General features: G+C 34.5%; 1 protein-coding gene and 1 long non-coding RNA gene across 2 annotated transcripts; both read right to left on the bottom strand.

The window, feature by feature from the left end:
- Positions 1–6,631: 6,631 nt before the first annotated feature.
- On the bottom strand, positions 6,632–21,975 carry LOC128241528 (protein quiver-like). The gene is made up of 3 exons (XM_052958499.1): positions 21,853–21,975; positions 10,222–10,365; positions 6,632–7,172 (listed from the first exon to the last, which is right to left on the bottom strand). Exons 1-3 carry the CDS (start codon positions 21,902–21,904, stop codon positions 6,988–6,990), a joined length of 381 nt encoding a protein of 126 aa, XP_052814459.1. The 5' UTR covers positions 21,905–21,975; the 3' UTR covers positions 6,632–6,987.
- On the bottom strand, positions 19,098–20,408 carry LOC128241529 (uncharacterized). The gene is made up of 3 exons (XR_008262383.1): positions 20,342–20,408; positions 19,570–19,697; positions 19,098–19,263 (listed from the first exon to the last, which is right to left on the bottom strand). It is a non-coding gene; the product is annotated as an uncharacterized LOC128241529 (long non-coding RNA).
- Positions 21,976–23,424: the final 1,449 nt, after the last annotated feature.

Genomic DNA, 23,424 nt, shown 5'->3' with positions numbered 1-23,424 from the left:
AGCATAATCGACAAATGGCACGATCAAATGACAGGCTTAAGTAAGCATAATCGACAAATGGCACGATCAAATGACAGGCTTAAGTAAGCATAATCGACAAATGGCACGATCAAATGACAGGCTTAAGTAAGCATAATCGACAAATGGCACGATCAAATGACAGGCTTAAGTAAGCATAATCGACAAATGGCACGATCAAATGACAGGCTTAAGTAAGCATAATCGACAAATGGCACGATCAAATGACAGACTTAAGTAGGCATAATCGACAAATGGCACGATCAAATGACAGACTTAAGTAAGCATAATCGACAAATGGCACGATCAAATGACAGGCTTAAGTAAGCATAATCGACAAATGACACGATCAAATGACAGACTTAAGTAAGCATAATCGACAAATGGCACGATCAAATGACAGACTTAAGTAAGCATAATCGACAAATGGCACGATCAAATGACAGGCTTAAGTAAGCATAATCGACAAATGACACGATCAAATGACAGACTTAAGTAAGCATAATCGACAAATGGCACGATCAAATGACAGACTTAAGTAAGCATAATCGACAAATGGCACGATCAAATGACAGGCTTAAGTAAGCATAATCGACAAATGGCACGATCAAATGACAGACTTAAGTAAGCATAATCGACAAATGGCACGATCAAATGACAGACTTAAGTAAGCATAATCGACAAATGGCACGATCAAATGACAGACTTAAGTAAGCATAATCGACAAATGGCACGATCAAATGACAGACTTAAGTAAGCATAATCGACAAATGGCACGATCAAATGACAGGCTTAAGTATACGTCATCGCCAATGGGACGATCAAATTAAATCTTGAGTACGCGTAATCACAATGTGCACGATCAAATAAAAAGCGTATTTGTTCATCAATTACCTTAACTCTCAGGAACATGCATCACTGATTGTTAACCCTTAAGCTGCTGATGGCGATTTTAAAGGCTTTTCAAACAGCTTGTCAATATATCCCCAAAGTTTTAAGTAAATTTAAATAAATTTAGAATAAACCAGACGACATTTTTGAGCAGACGACAATTTACCCAGCATGCAAAGTGTTAATATATATATTCAATATATGCTCAAGCAGTGCAGAAGGCAAGAGGGTTCTCGTGCCCCCAGGAACGCCATTTTGTTTGTTGCATGAAGTATAGGAATGATGACATCAGTTTCATTTTTGTTGATGTACCCAGAAAAAAAATATCTTATGTGCCCAGAAAAAAAATGACCAAAGATGTTTTTAATTCAAGATTGCTGCCAAGATGGCCACACGAATGTGAAAATAAGCATTTTATTTAATAATATGCTGCGTCTCAGTAACTCAAAGTGAAACATATACATTTACAAAAATGTTTTAAGGAATGAATTGCGGGGTTGATGTCATTATCGGGGTATGAACGCAATTGGGTTGGTCAATGTGTGTGGAGTCCGGTAATAAAACGATGGTTGGGCTCTTTAAGCGGCATAGACTGCCCTTTGTTTCATTTAAAATGGTATAGTAAAATAAAAGTTATCTTTGATTTAAGTCTTAATTTTAAGCAAAATATTGCCTTCAGACGTAGCATGTATGACGTAATTTATCACGTGGTATACACACATTGTATCAGGTTTACGACAAACCGTTAACGCTTATTCACCAACAGTTTAAAGACAATTTTCCGAACGGTAACAATCACGGTGGAGAACCCACGTGACTTATTTGGTACAGTGCACGGCAACAAATGTCAACAAGTCTCGATTCAGGTAAGGTTTTTAAACATAACTTTCTTAATATTTGGAGAATTCTTGTGAAATAAAGACCAAACACCCCGCATTTAAAAGATCTATCCACGGTAATAAAGAACTTTCTCTAATATCTTAAAGTTTTACTGAAAATCTTGACCAACTGATTTCTTAAGAGTTGAAATCTAAGGCAAAGTGCACGGCTTTTGACAAATCTGTCGGTTTACTTCATTTTAGCCGTAAATAATTCATACATTTTTCTTATTTTAAGCAAATTTTATGTATTTTAAAGTTTTCAGCGTGTATTGTTGAACTTCTTATAGTTATTTCAAAGGCGAAAATGAACTAAAACCAAATTGATAAAGTACACGGACATTTTAGGTTTGATAAAGTACACGGTCGTTTACAACCTTTTGTGTATATACTCATTAGTTCACTGACTGGTGCTCAAACGAGTTATTATTAATATATTTATTATTTCCTTTCTTCAAATTCATTATTGAACATTGCTTCATGTTTGAAAAGACGCATTGTAATGGAGTGGCAATGGACGAATGAACGCGTTTTAACAGTTAGACCGACGGAGTCGCCTAAATGATGGGCTCATTTTCATGAATCATGGAAACATGTGTTATCACACTAAAATTCAGTCCTGTATTTTAACAATATATTCGCGATTGACATATAAAGGGCCTGAAGTTTTTGTAAAGGGTGTTCCACTTCTTTTTCGTATCGTTTATGTAAAACGTGTTTGTATGCATCATACATGGTAAACATTAACACATAACTGCTTAAAAACTCATAATTTTGGCAATTTTGAGAAAGAAAAGTTTTCTTTTACTTTAAATGTCTTCGATTGCTAGCTCATTCGATATACTTATAATTTTGTGATATTTGTTTCATTTCAGAATATAAAGACTCCGACTTTATGCAAAGAATGCGGAATGGCATTTCAAAAAAACACAAAACATCTAGTAGACCACGACAGAAGGCGTTCTGGTCAATTGCCATCGTTTTTGCGGGAAAGTGTTTACACGGACACAAGTTAGATTTGGCTTTATCTTTTCGCAGAGAAATAAGAATATACTAACAGTTATACTTTTATTATGACACCCCTCGTGTGGAGGTTAAGATTTGCCGTCGTCTGACTGTGTTTTCAACGTTTTTTAGGGGTTGCGTTTTTCACATAATAATGTGGTCCGTGTTTTAGTGGACAGGGTCGTTTAGTTTTATGATGCTGATTACACGATCAAACACTCATTGCGTGGAAGTAAAATAGTGTTTTTTATAAATAATATTCAAGTTCTGACATTGCCAGCATTTCTCGCTAACTTGTGACAGTACATGTATTTTTTATAGGTGCCGCAATCACGGCGAGACAAAGTTGCACGTTTGCAAATATTGTGGCAAAACTGCTCTTGCAAGACTTGGAGATACACGAAAGACGCGAAAGCGGCCAATGGAAGCTAACCTGTGATGTGTTTGGGTTCAAATTGGGTGACACGACCAATCTCAGTGACCAAATTTCTACTAGACACAGGGGAATGACACGTCACAAATGTCTACAGTGTCGCTCAGCATTCAAGCTCAAATCTGGACTCAGCAGGCACGTTAAGGCGAATCTCACCTAATCAGGGCACTTTGAAAGATCACAATGGTCTTGTTAGAAGTGCATTCCAGTATGTTGCCGAGTTAAAATAACGTTTTGATGAATTTAACATTTTATTAAGATAAATAGCAAAACGTACTGTTACCAAATGGTGCTCTTTCAAAATCTTCGTTTGTCTTACAGTACTGAAAAAAATGCTGTGTAAAATTAGTTTGAAAATGGATTGAGCATAAAACATTTTCACAAGGTTTAGAGATGCATTGTTGTCATTTTTCCATTGATGTCCTATAAACTCTTAACTGCATGTATCTTATATAATTCAGCAAGCTTTGAAACACAATTATTTTGTAATCACATTTAAGCCTTTAGTCTAGAACATTCTAATGTTCCATGCTCAGCTCTAATCTAGATGTTCAAGTCTTAGTCCTAGCCTGTAAGTTGGTAATATAGTGTGCTCTCATTCCTCCTTGCTGTTTCCCATCTAACTCCGAGCCTCCATCTTAACAATCGAGTTCCTGTCTGTATTGTTCGAACGACCGCAGTTTTACTGATGTAGATCAGATAATATTTGTTCAGATTGAACCAAATAAAAGATTCAGCGTTACCTGAAAGGTATGAACAATATGCTCTAAATGTGGAAATATATATAACTAATTGTGATGTGCCTATTTTATTGTTTTATATCACATCAAAATAGGAACATTCATGAAATTTATAATCACCACAAACGGGCCGCTAACTACAGAGATGTTTTATTCGCCGTCAGTCCAGATTATAATTTATAAGTAAAACTATCTGATTTTTGAAGAAATGTATGTATGATTCTGTATTGATCTGCAAATTTAAAATTAATCGAACTTATAATGGCAGACTTTCTTATTGATACAACTTAAATAAAAACTAAACATTATACATTCTGACTTCGCGAATAGAAAATGCTTATATATCTATTAGTTTGTAAACCGCACTCTACTTTCAAACATAGCTAAAATGACCGTGTACTTTATCATCCTAAAATGTCCGTGTACTTTATCAATTTGGTTTTAGTTCGTTTTTACCTTTGAAATAACTAGATATTAAACAATACACGCTGAAAACTATAAAAATTTGCTTAAAATAAAAAAATGTATGAATTATTTACGGCTTACATTAAGTAAACCGATGGATATGTCAAAAGCCGTGTACTTTGCCTTAGAGTTCAACTCTGAGAAATCAGTTGGTCAAGATTTTTAGGAAAACTTTAGGATATTAGAGAAAGTTCTTTGTTACCGTAGATAGAGCTCTTAAATGCGGGGTTTATGGTCTTTATTTCACAAGAATTCTCCAAATATTAAGAAAGTTATCTTTAAAAACCTTACCTGAATCGAGACTTGTTGACATTTGTTGCCGTGCACTTTACTAAATAAGTCACGTGGGTTCTCCACCGTGACAATATTTTTGTGCGTTTTATATGTAATTTGTATAATATTACTGACCGTTCCAAGGCGATACCCAACAATCCTGGATAAACATACCTATTTTTAACATAGTACATATGCACTGTGTTGTATGTGGAGTTTTGTGCTGTTTTTCGATGTATCTTGTTTGTGATTTTTTGTTTTTATGTCTTTGGCGTTGACCCTGTGCCATTAAACGGGGTTTATGTTTAAACTTTTGGCTACTGAGCTTGTTTCTGTAGTTTTTCACATAAATATTCATTAGGCTTATGTCGTACCTTTACAAATAATTGTGGCTGCTGTTGCGTTATTGATACTTTCATTTGTACACTAAATGTGTGATATGCATTGCTCGTTCTGTCTGCTCGATGCTGTAAAGATAGATCTGATACGAGCTCATACAAAAATACATGGAGTATCCCGGGCGCTCACCTGTCCGTTACTATGGAAACTTGTTCGCCTTATCTAGTACGCTCATCTTAGAACTAGGTTTAGGCTGTGAACAAATTAAATGCATGCTTAGGTCGTTGCAGAAATCTCTTTCAATGCAGGGTTGTTACTCATTTAATTCAACTGAACTCAATATGACGGTTGACCCGAGTATTTAAATAGGTTTCACGTTGAACTTATATCACATTTGATAGGGGAGGTTTAGGAAACTTTAGCGTGGGATCCGTTAAAATCTATGAGTTTTGAACAAGCGAGTGTCTATACTGCCAAGGAAATATATGTTATACATGAATGCTGAGCCTCTGTACTCGGGGTTTATATCCCGACAAACGTTCAACAGTTGTATGTCAAAATAGTTTCCTTATGTACTCTGAAAAGAGTAGTCAACTGTGTATGCAATAGTTTTATTTTCTTTATCTCATTACTGTATCCAATATATCGTGCCTTAATTCAAGTAAGTGAAGGGATAGACAAACTGTATGAACTAACCACATTCCTCTAACGTTTTTACTATAATTGTTTCGTATATCGATAAATGGCAAACATGTTTAAACGTGTGTCCAAATGAAATATTGAGTTTTCACATGCTTTTACGCAAATGTAAACTGTGATGTAATATTAGGATATTGAGTTGAGTTGAATTCAAATATGTATGTCGTTAGTGCAAAAGTATTTCAAGTAAGTGAAAAGAAAAACTTTATGAACTAACCACATTCCCCTTACTTACTTACTATAATTGTTCCGTATAATGATAAATGCCAAACCTGTTGTGAAGCCGCCAATAATCTACCTGTTAATAGTTGTGTCCACATGTAGTTATGCCTTACTTAAATATAAATTGTGCTATAATAAAATAATATTTAGTTGAGTTCAATTCAAATACGTATGTCGTAAGTGCAAAAGTATTTCAAAGATAAAAATACCCGATTGTTATACTTGTAGATATGATGAAATGTATTGTTTCAATTCATGGAAATGCTTTTCGTCTGAAAATGTATCAATATGGTATCCGAGGCGAGCCACTTAAACGTATTCGTTATTTAACATGTACCTTAAGTAAAGTCATGAATAAAAACATGTTCTAACTATTCTGAGTACCTTCAAAATGCAGCTTGTATACGGCAAGGGAAGGTGATGTCCACTTTTCTATCTTTGTCAAAGATCTTAATTTTATTACAAAATGATATTGATTCAGGTTAACAAATAGATGAAAAAGTATTGATGATATTGTAGTTTAAAGATAAGTCCATTGTTGGGAAAACGCCCTCCAAAGTACAGAACCATGTTTAACGGTTGTATTCCTTTTTTTCTAAAATACATTTCAACGCAGTATTTCGGAGACAAACCAAAGTAATCAATCACTTGAATTAAAAACACAAAACTCAGTTTAGAATGTTTTTATCAAGTACAAGATTTCCATTATAAAGCAGCGTATAAAATGCATAAAATTAGATCCAGATGGGGAAAAAACAAAAATGCCTGATCATTTCAAATAGTATTAAGAAATGTTCTTTGAAAAGGCACAATAGAATGTTGCATAATTCCAGCATGATTTTGATTAATGTATTACAAAGAACACACATACATTACATAACATATAGTTTTGTAAAACTCGTTCACTTCAAAGTGTAATAAATATGGCGTTCTGGGATAGTAAATCAATCAATGGCAATACTATTTCTGAGGCACTACTAATAAATTATATACACAACATAAAACGAAAAGGTCAACATTGCATTTAAAGAACGCGGAAAGCAATAAGAACGGTAGTGACGACTGTGGCTAATGCAATGCGCATGTGCGGCGTTCCATTGCAATTATCGCTGTTACAGAAGCAGACGTTCTTCTCAGCACCATCACGGCTTTCCTCGTGACAATCACCATCATTACCGAGAGCCATCATACTGCACGTACGCATTACCACTGAAAAAAAATAAAATTAATAAATACTACACTAAATAAGTTTATGGTACATCGAGTATTATGTGCTCTGATGCTTAAGGCTGCAGACCACTAAATAGACTTCCTATTTATTCCTTAGTTGATTATCCAATTTGCATACGATTTAAGGGCCGGCAGCGATGCCAAAGTGGGTGGGGAAGGTCAAAAACCTTTTTTTTTTAATTTAGTTTTGAGGAACGATCGTTTTGGGAGTGAAACATATATTCTTGGCGACATGTTTTAGGGTAGTAAGATGTTAATCAAATTTTACAAAAAAATGTTTTTATCAGATTTTGGATCAAAAAGCATTTACATTATTTCGAAAAAGTTTGTCGAAATCTTTACTTCGTTTATATGTCAAAATTCTCCAGACAATTCAACAATGTCTTGAGAGTTCTTGATAATATGTTGTCAAATAAGAAAGTTATTCAGAAAAGTAATGAAAAGTAGTGTATGAAATTTTTTCCGGGTTACAATAATGCAAATATATTTTTTTGAATAGCTGCAATCAACACAAAGCCCCAAGATATTGTTGATTGGGCAGTTTCAATAAATTTGACTCACAAACATGTTCATTTTATATTAAGACATTTCCGGGAAAACGTAAATGTGTTTTGATTGGAAATCCTATAAAATATGATTTTGTAAAAAAAAATGCTCAACTCCTAATTACTGCTTTTTATGTTGCAACGGATATATGAAGCATGCTGGTTAAATATTGAACCTCAAAACTAAATAGAAACTGATTTCTTAAACATTTTAAATTTTGGTCCTTCAATCGACTTTTGCATCGCTGCCGGCCCTTAACACTGGTGGTTCACGATCCCTAACACCATATACGGAAAGAAATCTTAGCTCTACTTGTGTACTAAAATTATAGAACGTTAGAATAAAAGCTACGTTTCTTATATACAAAAATAAAAACAAAATGATTGAACGTAACCACCGTATATTTGAAAAATTGACAAAATTAGGTAAACACGACCATTGGTAAGGAATTTCACTAAAGTGAGCATGAATTTGAAATGTTTCTGTTAACAAAGACAGGTTCAAGATGACCTCCTATTATTACCGTTTTCATGTATGTATTTGGCTTCATCTACAATGAGCTGTTTCCCAAATCATTCGGGAAAAACTCGTCATTAAATATGGCAAGTATGATCCACGAGCTTTAAAGGTTAATCAATAGCGAAAAACACCACCATAACCACCATAACATGGCAAGACAGTCAAAGAGGAATATAATTTTGTGGACCTGTCAGAATTGCTTGGTAACGCTGGTCAGATTGGCTGGGTACCTCTGGTAAAACTTTGCTAGGTAACGCTGGTTGCACGGTGTTTTTAATTTCTTATTTTTAACAATTTTCATCTACTTTGACATTTACTCTGTATTTAAATGATAGCGAAATGTTGGTGGAATTTAGTCAATCATTCAACTTTTACAGTGTTCCATGTATCATTAATGCTCCATCAGATTTCTTTTGAAAATCACATCAAAATTTCATTACATTCTTTATTTTGTCCTCGCGCTATAATAATAGAATTTGTGTTACATACAGGACACATTAACAAAAAACAACAACAACAACAACATGCGAAAGTAAAATAATACTTACACAAGTTTTATATCAAGATACATACTCTGATTGTCTCCGACCTTGCCCTTGCTGTACACAAGTTTTATAATCTAGATACATACCCTGATTGTCCCCGACCTTGCCCTTGCTATACACAAGTTTTATAATCTAGATACATACCCTGATTGTCTACGACCTTGCCCTTGCTGTTCACAACTTTTATAATCTAGATACATACCCTGATTGTCCCCGACCTTGCCCTTGCTAAACACAAGTTTTATAATCTAGACACATACCCTGATTGTCCCCGACCTTGCCTTGCTGTACACAAGTTTTATAATCTAGATACATACCCTGATTGTCTCCGACCTTTGCCTTGCTGTACACAAGTTTTATAATCTAGATACATAACCTGATTGTCCCCATCCTTGCCCTTGCTGTTCACAAGTTTTATAATCTAGATACATATTCTGATATTCCACGAGTTTGCCATTGCTGTACACAAGTTTTATAATCTAGATACATACCCTGATTGTCCCCATCCTTGCCCTTGCTGTTCACAAGTTTTATAATCTAGATACATAACCTGATTGTCCCCATCCTTGCCCTTGCTGTTCACAAGTTTTATAATCTAGATACATATTCTGATATTCCACGAGTTTGCCATTGCTGTTCACAAGTTTTACAATCTAGATACATACCCTGATTGTCTCCGACCTTTGCCGTGCTGTACACAAGTTTTATAATCTAGATACATACCCTGATTGTCTCCGACCTTGCCCTTGCTGTACACAAGTTTTATAATCTAGATACATATTCTGATATTCCACGAGTTTGCCATTGCTGTACACAAGTTTTATAATCTAAATACATACCCTGATTGTCCCTGACCTTGCCCTTGCTGTTCACAAGTTTTATAAACTAGATAATACTCTGATATTCCACGACCTTGCCATTGCTGTACACAAGTTTTATAATCTAGATACATACCCTGATTGTCCCCAACCTTGCCCTTGCTGTACACAAGTTTTATAATCTAGATACATACCCTGACTGTCCCCGACCTTGCCCTTGATGTACACAAGTTTTATAATCTAGATACATACCCTGATTGTCTACGACCTTGCCCTTGCTGTACACAAGTTTTACAATCTAGATACATACCCTGATTGTCTACGACTTTGCCATTGCTGTACACAAGTTTTATAATCTAGATACATACCCTGATTGTCCCCGATCTTGCCCTTGCTGTACACAAGTTTTATAATCTAGATACATACCCTGATTGTCTACGATTTTGCCATTGCTGTACACAAGTTTTATAATCTAGATACATACCCTGATTGTCTACGACTTTGCCATTGCTGTACACAAGTTTTATAATCTAGATACATACCGTGATTGTCCCCGACCTTGCCCTTGCTAAACACAAGTTTTATAATCTAGATACATACCCTGATTGTCCCTGACCTTGCCCTTGCTCTTCATACACTGGGCACAGGAACTCTCCACCGTTATACCGGCATGATTAAAGTCATCTTCGCAGTTTGGCTCCATCAAAGAGTTGCATGTGTAACAGTCAATCCCGTGAGTTGTTCCTGAAACAAAACGTGTTTTTCCTTTGAAATTACGTTATGACATATAAATATTTTCTATGGGCGTTCAAAGGCTTGCACTGTATACTGAGTTATTCTGCGCAGTCAATGTTCATGATGACTTATTTTCAGACTCAATTATTTTGATACACGAAATATATGCAATATATATTTATCTTTAACTCATGCAAATCGTAACGATATTATTTCTTTCTTCTATTTTTGCTTTTTTGTAGACACTGTTTTCTGTTTGTCGATCATATTAAAGTTTTAACAAATAATGGTAAGTTCACTTATTAACCAAATTGTTATTTTATTTAAAGTTTGTAAACTAGTATTATACTTGCATACTATGTTAAAGTTTCTTTTTAAATGCGTTTGCTTATCTTATAAACTTGTATATTATGTAATGTGTTTTCATAAACTGCTATCTTATTTATCATTTAAGTTTCTTGTAAACTACGTTAACAAAATACATAATAGAAACACTACAAACACGACATATAGTGTATATGCGATAGTATTAAAGGTCACTTTATCCAACTATGTTAAATTGTTTGTTGCAATTTTGATTTAGGTTTAACACAGGCACACAGATGCACGTTCTAAGTTCACATATTGAACGGCCATTTCTTTGCTTTTCTCTCCTTTATCCTCCTTATTCTGCTCTTGAGCAAATTTGGGAATGTCATGTGTTTTGGGGGGCATTGTTTATATTAATTGGGGACTTCAAAACGGTCAGATTCAACCCTTAGTACAAAAACCTATCAAGCTATCCTTAACAAACAAACAAAACCCCTAAAATGAATACTAAATGAGTCACATTCTATGTAGAATATAGCCACCAGAACCTTCTTTAGTCCATATGAGTTTCCACTGCAAAATCATTTGTATTTAAGTGAGTTGATCATTGTAATCACACAGAAGGCACCATTTTCTGATAGTCGGAAACATGCTACAAGAAACCTAAAAATATTTGGCAAGATCACATCACATATTGTTGTTTTTTTCGATCGGGAAGCTTAAAAGTTATCCATTCGCGGGAGCTAAACATTAAAATGAGTTGATATGTCGTTCCAATATATTATTTAAACAGGTATCATCGTGTTAACATGATATAAATATCAAATTACATTGACGGTTATAGCAGATAATATTAACCCGAAAACGTTAATGTCATCCGAGGCGTTAGGCGGGGTTGCCACCTTCGAGGGTAAGCATTATATGTTATTATACAACATGTGACCTGGCTATGTTAATTTCTCATATACCCATCATGGACATTTTCAAACTGCCACACACTGACAGTACCGTGTTGACCAGTTTACATGATACTGTCACATAGAACGCGAGTCTGAAAATTGCATATCTGATTACCCAAGTCTAAGGTGGTAAGCGCTTATCAAAATGTGCTGTAAATCTTGTTACTTTCATTATTTGTTCCGTTCGGAGCTTCTCGGCAACTTTTATCGAAAAGAACATCGGATGTATGCCGGTACATCAGTAGACGTAGTTCGTATTTTTTTAAATTATTTCATTAATTAAGTGTAGTGTTTTAGCTTATATTCATTTAACTAACTTTAAATTGATTACCAGTGAAGAATACTATTGCAAACATAATTAAGATTGCCAAGAGTATAGTCATTAACTTCAGCTGCTTAATTTAATGACTACGCGATCTACTTGCAGCGGACTTATTTCTGAGTATTCAAACCGTCCATATACGGACGAAGTTGTTTTCGAGAAAATGGCCGAGGAGTTCCGAATGTATTCGTACAATTTTCGAACGTACATATGAAAAACTGCAATCTTATATTTTATCAGCAAGCTATTGTTAAAGAAATGATAACATAATGGAATCAACAAGATCATAATTAACAACTATAAGGTGATTATTTTCTCCGGCGCTTTTATAACGTTAGTTTTTTTTTAGTTTTTTTTTTGCGTCATCTATCACGGATTTTTAATCTAACGAATTAACTGATACATTCATAATGAAACCTTTACAATTAATGACACATTAAATAACAAGTTCGTTAAGCAGATCACAATCATTTTTTTTCACAAGGGAGAAAGTTTGGTCCAACAATTTATGCAAAAAGTCGACTATTGGAAATTATAAATGTCTATTTTTGACCCACGCGAGGGTAATAATAATTATATCACCCGAAGAAAAGACTTATGTCAAGGTTTGTATAGCGGCTAATGCCGTGCAATTGTAGACTGTTGATAACGTACCCATATTTGAAAAGCATAAAAAGGACTCGCTTACATTATTTAAGTAATAAACATTTTGTTCAGACAATCTTGATATCGAGATGTATGTACACTCACCAAACAGCATATGGCTTTGAACAAAGATGAACATAATGTGGTGAATCCAGGCTAAACGTATTTAAAGAAAGAGTACTACAGCTTTTCGGCTAAATTGAGCATATGCTGTCGTATTTTTATTACATTACCTCGTATTTGAACTTTTGATAATATTCTATCATTGCAACATAATATCACATAAAAATTGAATGTCATCTGAAAAATAGAAGCCAGTGTTGGTAATATGTATGCTTAATGGCTAAGTAATTGTCAAAGGTTATCACTATGTATTTACCGAAATAAATGGTTTCATGAATGCGACGCAGACACACAGCCATTTAAGTGCGGTAAATGCATGCAACATTTTCCGTCGAGTGAAGACTTTAAAGAAAGATAATTTTTATTTCTATTCACCATTTTAAATGAGACAAAGGGCAAGCCATTCCGCTTAAATAGTCAAGCCTTTATTGCATTACCAGATTTGAAAGGGTGGTTAGTTTCATCAAACCTTTCGACAGACCTGTTTCTAAAATAATGTTCTGACAGTTCTCCGTCAGACGGCCATTTTGTGGAGGAGGTTGGTTGAAGTGTTTTAAGAAACTAAACTCCAAATATATATCTAGGAAAATAACCGAAAAGCAGGTCTCTGTAAGCGGCTAAGGCTGCGCCATGTTTCATTTAAAATGGTGCAGAAACAGTGAAGTTATCATTGTTTAAAGTCTTCATTCGTAGGAAAATGTAAACAATCGACGTAGCAGTCAATAGTATTGCTCTGAAGTGTTAAAAATCGACGTAGCAGTCAATAGTATTGCTCTGAAGTGTTAAAAATCGACGTAGCAGTCAATAGTATTGCTCTGAAGTGAGCAGAGGCATTATCATAATCAACAATTTATTTTCTGTGTTTTCCAATAGGAAGTATTAAAGATTTAAACCGATAAAAACTGATATATTTACTGATCACTTTAACGCAATTTAAGAAATATAACACACCACTGTGGGTCATATGACATTATAAGGACCGGCCAGTCAGCCCCCGAATGTGTATATGGACCGAGGCTATCAATCTATGAAGTTCTATCGTAAGCTGTTTTGAACATGAAGAATTGCCAAGAAATCGTTTTACGTACGCTTTCAGCTAAAATTCAGAAAAAAACTGCAATATTTTATGTTTCATACATTTTAGCCGTTTATTATTTATTTAATATATTTGTTATCGATCAATTTTAAACTTTTAAATGAAAACCCAATGATATGGGGCACCAGTCATTTATGTCTTACTTTACTACCAATGACACAACGGAATGACACGCTTAATTCAACATCAGAAAGCTTAAAATAGTCATTTTGATAAAGGTTACCCAGGGCCAGTGTTAATTAACCCCTCTGTGATAATGATCTAAAGCAAGCCACAGAGTTATAATTACTGACTGCCCAGCTAGTATTAAATTTCTAACACATGTTTTTAAGAACCAAGCTGTACATCGTATTTTCCAGAACCGATTTAGTATAGTAAACACGTTCAGCACTGTCAGTGCTTTGATTATACATGTTATTCATTCATGACAAACTCCATGCGAATATACTGAAAGTGGTCAGTACAAGAAACATCTGGGAATACACACAGTAAATAGCCTAGCAGGATGACATGCTGAGTGGTGATTTATAGACTGGTTCAATTTTATGGACTGATAAGCCCTTTTCTCAAAATGAAGAGTTTGGGAGGCAATTTCCCTGGACTAGAAATAAACTTTAAGAAAAACAGCCATATTAATGGTATTAAATACTGTCAGTTTTCCTCCATAATCTTTTTTTTATTCTTAAGGACTTCCTAATGAAATCCAAGCATTCTCAACATTTTCAATTTAATCTACCGTCGGAAATAAGACGCAATTTTGCGCATTATGATATTAACCAAACACTGTTTTCGTATACGTCCCAGCATGTGTTAACTTGCCAAGATAAATTTATCTTGCAAACACATTGGCTGTCTTTACATATTCCTACATTCGCAGTGCTATCTTGATGTTTTGAGGAAAAACTAAAGATTCCGGCTTGAAGCAATACATGAATGCACAATTACGTTAACTCATTTTTGCATCTCATGAGATTTGCTATACGCTCCAAACTTCGGTCGATATTAATATTGTTTCCTGAACATGCTCAGGCCTAGTCGAACAGATGTGTGCATGGATTTCGTAAAAAAATCAAAGCGCGAATGCGCTAGAGGACTATCTGCGGGCAAATATGTGAGAGGTGCAAATTTTATTTGAACAATGGGAATCGGTGAAGGGCGCATATATAAATGTGAAAACTGTGCCGAGGGTCAAGAGCGCTTGTGCCCAGATTGGGCGAGGAAACAAACATATCTATGTCTATTTTATGGCGTTTTGTGTCATTTTGTCTATGTAAACGTCACTTCAATCGTCGCAATCCCCCATCCCCATGTATTTAATGTTACAATGCTTGCCCCTTTCAATCGTTTCTAAAGGGTTTTCGTTGCTTTGATTAGATATCATACGATAGGAAAGTATGATACATCATATATATCATTTCCTTTTATGAACATACACGTTTTGTTAAAGGAAAATCATTTGTTTACAAACAACTTCAGCAATAATTCCATTCAAAATTCACAGCTTATCACTTCAGTCGACGTATCCCCCAATCCCCATGTATTTAATGATATAATGCCTGCCCCTTTCAATCGCTTCTAAAGGTTTTTCGGTGCTTTGATTAGATATCACACGTAAGACCAGTTTTATGAACATACACGTTTTAATTGTTTAAGGAAAATGATTTGATTTTATGAACAACTTTAGCAATTATTCCTTTCAAAATGCAGAGCTTATAAGATGGTCGTTTTCCCGCGGTTTGGACAAACATGTGGTCAGTTAATGTATGTAGAAACTATGTTTAGAATAACGGTCAGTTAATGTAGTTGAAACTATTTTTAAATTATCTGAAATTGTCTGTTCTAAGAATGAGAATATGATTGTGCTTTTTCAAGTTTTATTGATAAATTCATGTTATTTATGTTTTATATAAGTATCGGTGTAGAAATAGTACTAGTGCTGTTATGAATGGTTCGCACTCTTTGGATGTTTTACAGGTTTAATCCGAACTACTTTGCTTCACCAAACGTATGCATAACTCACTGTCGTATCAGGGCATATGTGCTAATATAAATTTAAAGCCTTATGTCTAAAACTATGCCAAGAATACACCGGAACGAAGCTTTTATGCAAAAAAATGAAAACATCTTATAAGAAATAAAAACGCCTAAAATCATAGAATGACTAGTATTTTGTTATTGTATAGCAGGCAAATCATAGTATTTGAATCATTAGCAACGCGAAGCCTGAGATACAACTTTTTTGACACTCAGACATTCATTTTTGTTTCTTATCTCATAAAAGTAATATAAAAAATACACCCTTACAAATAAGCGTGCTTCAGGGTCACGTCAGGTTATAATAACAAACCATGCAGGCGATGGGACACTTGCGGTCGGTAATAATTTCTGGAACATCTTTGGCTAAACTCAGGGTGAATATCATTATGTTACCTCCCTACCAGAGCCTCCATTATTTTGACCCACATTAATCTGATAAATATAGCGATCTAAAAATATTTATAGTTATATTCTGCTAAAAATAAAACGCCGGAATACAGAAATACAGCGCCGAAATAGCCGAACAAGCAAGAACTCATACTCGGACTGGAAAACAACTAATCTATTTTTATGGTTCGACGTCATTCTGCTAAAGATAGAGCGCATTGAGACAAAAAATGGGTTAAAACGACATGAAAAGAAGTAGTTCTTTGGAGTTTGCGGTCTTAAGAATACCTGCGCGCATGCGCAGATAGTCTAAAAAGCGAATGCGTTTGCTATTAAAAGACATTAGAACAGAAAACAACGATTGCCATTTTGTATACTGGATGTCTATCCTTTATATTCTATTATAATTTGGAAAGGCAATATTATGCATCATACATTCGTATACATTAGCTGCAAGCAGTGGAGTAATACTGGTTAATACTTGGGTATGACCAAAGCTAGCCATAATGTGTATTGACCGGTCAATATTTACAATTAACCAATCAAATCAGTTATGTGTGCAAACTCACCAAAATAAATCCTTCGAAGACTTTACCCAAGTTGTATACGGCATGTTCTAAAACCTGGCCTAGCCTGGCCTGGCCCGCCTGACTCAGCATTTTGTTTCCGGCCAGACCATATTTTATACATTTTGAGAGTACAAGCCCTGAATATACTGGAACACAATGATATACCTTTATTAAAAAATGAAATTGCATGTTTAATGTAATGATTTTTTTCTGAGTTTTACTTAGATTAAAAAGTAGTTTAATTGAATACATTGGAACATTGTTAACACTTATCGGATAATTTTGTTTTTAATTAAGTGCACAGTTCTGGGTTTAAAAATCGAATCATTAAATCAAACTCAAGATTTACATACATACATATATATATATATATATATATATATATATATATATATATATATATATATATATATATATATATATATATATTTGTGATGATTTTTATGTTTTGTCTTTATTTAAGATGTCGAAAATCCATCTTACAGTTCATATAGTTGAACAAAAAGTTGTTCAAAACTACATTCATAGCTCAATTGAAAACCTGATTTTTGTATGAGAAAGTTAATTAATTATGTATTTAGTTAAACTACATCTAAATAAATCTCCGATTGTTTTCATACTCAAGCAGTTTTATTTTTAAATAAAGGTGTATCATGGTGTTCAGTATATTCAGAGCTTAAACTCTCATTATGTATATAATCTGGTCTGGCCTGGCCTGGCCCGACCTGGCTCGACACAAAATGCCGTCAGCAGGCAAGGCCAGGCCATGTTTTAGAACATGCCGTTTTATACAACATTTAAATTAAATCCTGACAATAACCTTTATTGATTATAATTCTATAAACAAGGTGTTGGAACATCTGGACCTGCAAGCGCTTATCAGCTAACGCATGGGTGGAAATGGGAGCAAAAAAATCCAAAAATAAATCAAGCCGCGTTGTTTACCTAGTGACTGATTACCACCCACGTTTAAAACTAAGGAACGCATGCCGGGTTCGGCCGCGACGAACCGGTGTGAATAACACAGGTAGCTCTGAGTCGGTAAAAAAACTGTATCAGGCGTGAGACCACAGTTATTTTTACTATATGTTTCATATAGACACTAACCTGGCTTTTGACTTTATACACACCCCAATTGAAAAACAAGGACATGGCATCTCTAGAACAATTCAAGACACAAAATATAATCACAAGAAAACACCATGTTAACCATTGACCCGACTGTCAAAATTGAGTTCAAATACATAACCCTTCCGCCAGGGAGTCAATCGGCTACAAACAACTAATTTTCAGACTTCCACAAGCTATGATTTTTCCAATATTTACATTGAAAACTATCAATTTCTGCAATAGAGTGTCAACTTCAGTCAAGTTCTCTGCAAAAAGAACATTTTTTGCTTCTTTTTCATTCAATTTTAATAAAATATTGATACTTGAACACAAGCACTCTTTGTTTCTGTATTCACATCCGGATCTTGGTCAACGGGGGGCAGATAACTGTGGTCTTGAGCCTATTTAAGCAACATTTTTTCAGAAACAGACTTCAAAACTCCTATAGTTCAGCTTCAGGCTATATGCAACACATACTGAAAGTTTGGCAATGATATATCAAACACTAAATGAATGAGACAAGTATTAGCACCTGTGGTATTTTCATAAAAAGCAGAAACAGCCATTTCCCTCAAATGTTAAGCCGCAAACCTTTGAAGAGCCATTATTTCCTTATGCATTGGAATAATTTGACCAAGTAAAGTTTTCCTTGTAGCTTTTAATGGTGTCTATAGAACAGCACCACAAAACTGGCCTGCCTACTCTTTTAAGATTTTTTCTAAGCAAAATAAGGTTTTTCCACTTCATCGGCTTAGTGTTTTATATAAAAAATGACATAGAGCCCAACTGAAATGCCTCAACTTGTCAAAATTTTGCTTTTCTGGTCCACTTATATACAAAGGTAACAGAACTGTTCAGTTTAACACAAGAAATTTAGTGATAATGTGTTAATAGACAGTCTAAACAACACTATATGCCAAATTGTTGGCTTCCGGGACAAATGGCGCAACAAAGGAAATGGCAAAAAACACACCAAAACTTAAAGATTCATGACAACTGCTAGTGTTTTCATGTATGAGGTGGCTACATGATGTAGAAAATGCAGAGATAGCATTATTATGCCCATTTTTAAAAAAAATTTACTTTAAGAATCTGTTTTGAAGGCTAGATTTGGCATTAAATTCAGAGTACAGCACTTCACTATTGTCTATAAGATGCTTATTTACACCTGATTTGCTATAAATCTCACTCATTGGAATCATTTACACACAAACAAGCACTACAGAGTTGACTAACATCTTCATTCTTCTGAAATATTGGATTCAGAGCTGCATCTCCTGGATTCAGATTGCAGGACTACCGCCTGGGGAAAAGGCCGCAGCTAACTGGAGCTTATTGGCACATCATGATCTGCAAGCAAGACACAAAAGCAATGTTTTACACAAACAAAACTATCTGCCACTACTGTTAAAGTTTGAAAAAGGCCTGTAAACACTCATTTGAGGCATACACAACCTTTAATATAGTCATAAATGTGATAAATATGCAGAAAAGTTCATGAATTCAAAGATTTTCAGGACAAATTTAATAGAATATATAGTCTTTTGGACATTTTGCAATCAGTTTTTAACAACTCAAAGGTAAACCTCATCTTATTGAGTACCCAGATACATTTTGCAAGCATTCAAACCAGACATGCTTAGAATTTCTTCTTACTTGGAGATGGTATTCCTTTCTTGAAAATCCTTGCCGAGAGCCGGTATGGAAAACCACAGAGACCACAGTTTTACCAGCACTGGTTCTTGTCCTTGAAAATTCCTCTGTGGCTACAGCAACCAGGCTCGCTATTAAAATAAGCAATAAATTAGGGTTTTTAAAACATTTATACTGTATTAAGGTTGTGTTTTTTAATGCATTAAGGGAAAAGGCTCTATTCTTTATGAAAGCTGCTCACTTTTTATTTATTTTGCCTTGAGAAATGTCAAGTTTTTCAATGAATAAATTGAATAAATGAATGAATTAATGAATATATATGAATGATTGATAGAATGAATTAATGAATTAATGAAAGGTGGCATTATTTCTTTAAAATTGGGATCTCATTGTGTTGCTGTGATTGTTAAAGTATATGTTTTCTTGTCCATAAGCTGAAAATCATATGCACACTAAATAAAACATCATTCTGCATCCTATGTGCAGTAAGTTTTGTTTAATTGCTTATAGAATTTGCAATTATTGTAATGTTTGCTTAAAAGAGCAAACAAAATGTGTGAATAGATGCACAATACAGACCAAAGACTGATACAAGTCAGCAGTTTCATTAGAAAATAATATTATTATTAAAGCCACACCAGAAATGATTGACAACATGAAAGAAATTCATTTAGGAATGGAACAAACAGTCTCAATGGGCTTTTATGACCAAACTGTCTCACTTTGTACTTCAGTTTGGATACCATTTTCTAATATATTATATTGAAGTACTTACAAATTACAGCATGTTGGCAAACACCAAGTACAGCTTGGCCTCTGGTGGGCAGCTTGGTGGGGGGGGGGGGGGGGTCTTCAACAGACAGTTCCTCCTGGGTCTGCTTCCTATGTTAAAAAAATCCCTCCATTTATACTTTGGAATTGAAAGTGAGGCTTTCATTCATTAGTTACCATCATTTGGAACTATTTCCAAACATTAAATTGAAAGTGAAAGTAGTTTTTTTTAAAAATGTCAAAAATATATAAGAAAATTATATATTATTAATTTATATTATGTAATATAAGATTTTCACATTTCATACTCAAACACCAATATTCTATGGCTAAGCACTGTCGACTGGCCAAATTTCAACCAGATAGCTGTATAAATTAAGAATTTATAACAATTTAAAATAGGCCACCCCTCCAAAAGCTTCCTCTATATCAGGCGTGAGACCACAGTTATTTTTACTATATGTTTCATATAGACACTAACCTGGCTTTTGACTTTATACACACCCCAATTGAAAAACAAGGACATGGCATCTCTAGAACAATTCAAGACACAAAATATAATCACAAGAAAACACCATGTTAACCATTGACCCGACTGTCAAAATTGAGTTCAAATACATAACCCTTCCGCCAGGGAGTCAATCGGCTACAAACAACTAATTTTCAGACTTCCACAAGCTATGATTTTTCCAATATTTACATTGAAAACTATCAATTTCTGCAATAGAGTGTCAACTTCAGTCAAGTTCTCTGCAAAAAGAACATTTTTTGCTTCTTTTTCATTCAATTTTAATAAAATATTGATACTTGAACACAAGCACTCTTTGTTTCTGTATTCACATCCGGATCTTGGTCAACGGGGGGCAGATAACTGTGGTCTTGAGCCATCATAGCCCATGTTGTAAAGAAAAAAAATGCACAACTACGACTAGTTTTTACTTGTTGAACTATTACATCTTGGAGATCCATTTGTTTTGCACTTGCATACCAAGCATATTATAATGTTCTTAAAAGAATCGTCGGGATTTTAGCTCATATTCGTACATACTTCTCAATCCTAAATCTTCAAATCTTCATACCTTGTTGGTAATCAGTGGTGTTTGAAATAACAAAACATTTTAAATGTTAAAAAATAAAGTGGAATATTTGTTTATTTTGTACAAAATCTTTTTTATGATTCTCAGACCAAGAGCACAAACTAGCGACTGAGTCGTTTGATTCAGAAAGCTCGACTGGCCGAAACTGCAATCTAAACACAATGTAACTGTTTCTTACAGAACATACTTAAATTCACATGTATTACATTTCCGCATGATAATCATGTGATTAGCTTGTTTTTTAAATGGCCCGATCAGTTTTGTATGTAGTCTTGTATTTTTATAAATTAAACAGACAAAGAATATAGCTAAAATGATAACTCTTATAAATGAAGCTCAAATAATATTATTTTCAATTACCTTATTTTTATCATATCAACATAACTGTGTATAGACAGGAAAAACCGAACAAAATTACCTGCACAAATCACGAGGATAACCCCAAAGCACAAAATGCCTGTGTTTTCCATGCTGCGAAATAATACGTACACACAACACAAGCTGACTCCAGAAAATGCAGAAAACTGTCTGGAGCCTCTGATATATCGGTTCATGTGGTAAATACGCCTGGGAGACGCACACTTATTGGTATTAGCGTGTTGATTTTTGGGGGTTTTGTTTTTTTGATTTTTTTGGTCTTCTATTTGTGTGTGATCTTTTTATTTTCACCGTACATTTTAGATTTATATGGTTCATCAAATAAATCATACCTGCTAATTTCATGAGAGGACGTTGCATGCATTACGCCTGAAAAATCCCACATCAAAGTTTACAGTTATACTTAATTTGGCAAGAGCATTCTGTGTTCTTGAGCACTCAATATAATGTAATTGGAACGAATGACCAGAGCGTTCGATGTTCCTGGGCTGGTAAAACTCATAGAACCTTTTGTCTACAACTTCACAGTCGCAGTCAATATAATGTTAACAGGGCGTTTGACCAGAGCGTTCCATGTTCCTGGGCTGGTAAAACTCATACAGCCTCTTGCTTCCAACTAAACAGTCGCAGTCAATATACTACTTACCAAGCGTTTGACCAGAGGGTTCCATGTTCTTGTGCCAGTATAACTCATCCAACATCCTGCCTTCAACTTCACAGTCGCATTCAATATAATGTTTACCAAACGTTTGACCAGAGGGTTCCATGTTCTCTAGCCAGTATAACTCATACAACATCTTGCATTCAACTTAACAATCGCAGTCAATATAATGGTAATGAGGCGTTTGACCAGAAGGTTCCATGTTCTTTGGCCGGTATAACTCATACAACCTGTTGCCTTCACAGTCGCAGTCAATATAATGTTATTCAAGCGTTTAACCAGAGGGTTCCATGCTCTTGGGCCAATATTACTCATACATCCTCTGGCCTTTAACTTAACAGTCGCATTTGATATAGTTTTTACCGAGTTAGGGTTAGTATAAATCATATAATACGTAAATCAAGTCCTGAAAAATAAGGACCTGTTTTATTAAAATCTTTGTCAATCTTTGTCGTAAAAAAAAATCTTATTTAAGGTTATTCTGCTACATATTGGTAAAAAACCCCACACAGTTCATGAAAATAAAAATACTTGTTGCCATTCGTGATGTATTCACGGATTGAAGATTTTTGAAGTTAAGATTGAGATATATAATTTCAATAAAGATTATTGTCGCTATTAACTAAATTTAACTATTATTTCAATTATTTATTACGAAGTTAATCATGCCACATATCTCGATATATACAACACCATAGCGTACACTTACTGTACCGGATATCGACCATCTTATTTGAACAATGACATCAGCTGCGCTTAGGTTATGCGTCTACCATGCGTGTATTAACAGATACAGACGGCTGATAAAACAGTGTCCTATATTTGCGATTTATTCTTTTGAGAATGACTATGAGCATTTTGATGGGCATAGCGTTGAACCGGTGAACTAGGTTACAGTAATAAACTTTTTTTTTCTCATCTATTTATGCGATCTTTTCCCAAAAGCATTAA

This window comes from Mya arenaria, chromosome 7 (assembly GCF_026914265.1).
Source record: "Mya arenaria isolate MELC-2E11 chromosome 7, ASM2691426v1".
Classification (NCBI taxonomy): Eukaryota; Metazoa; Mollusca; class Bivalvia; order Myida; family Myidae; genus Mya; species Mya arenaria.
This window is presented reverse-complemented; position numbering and strand designations above follow the sequence as displayed.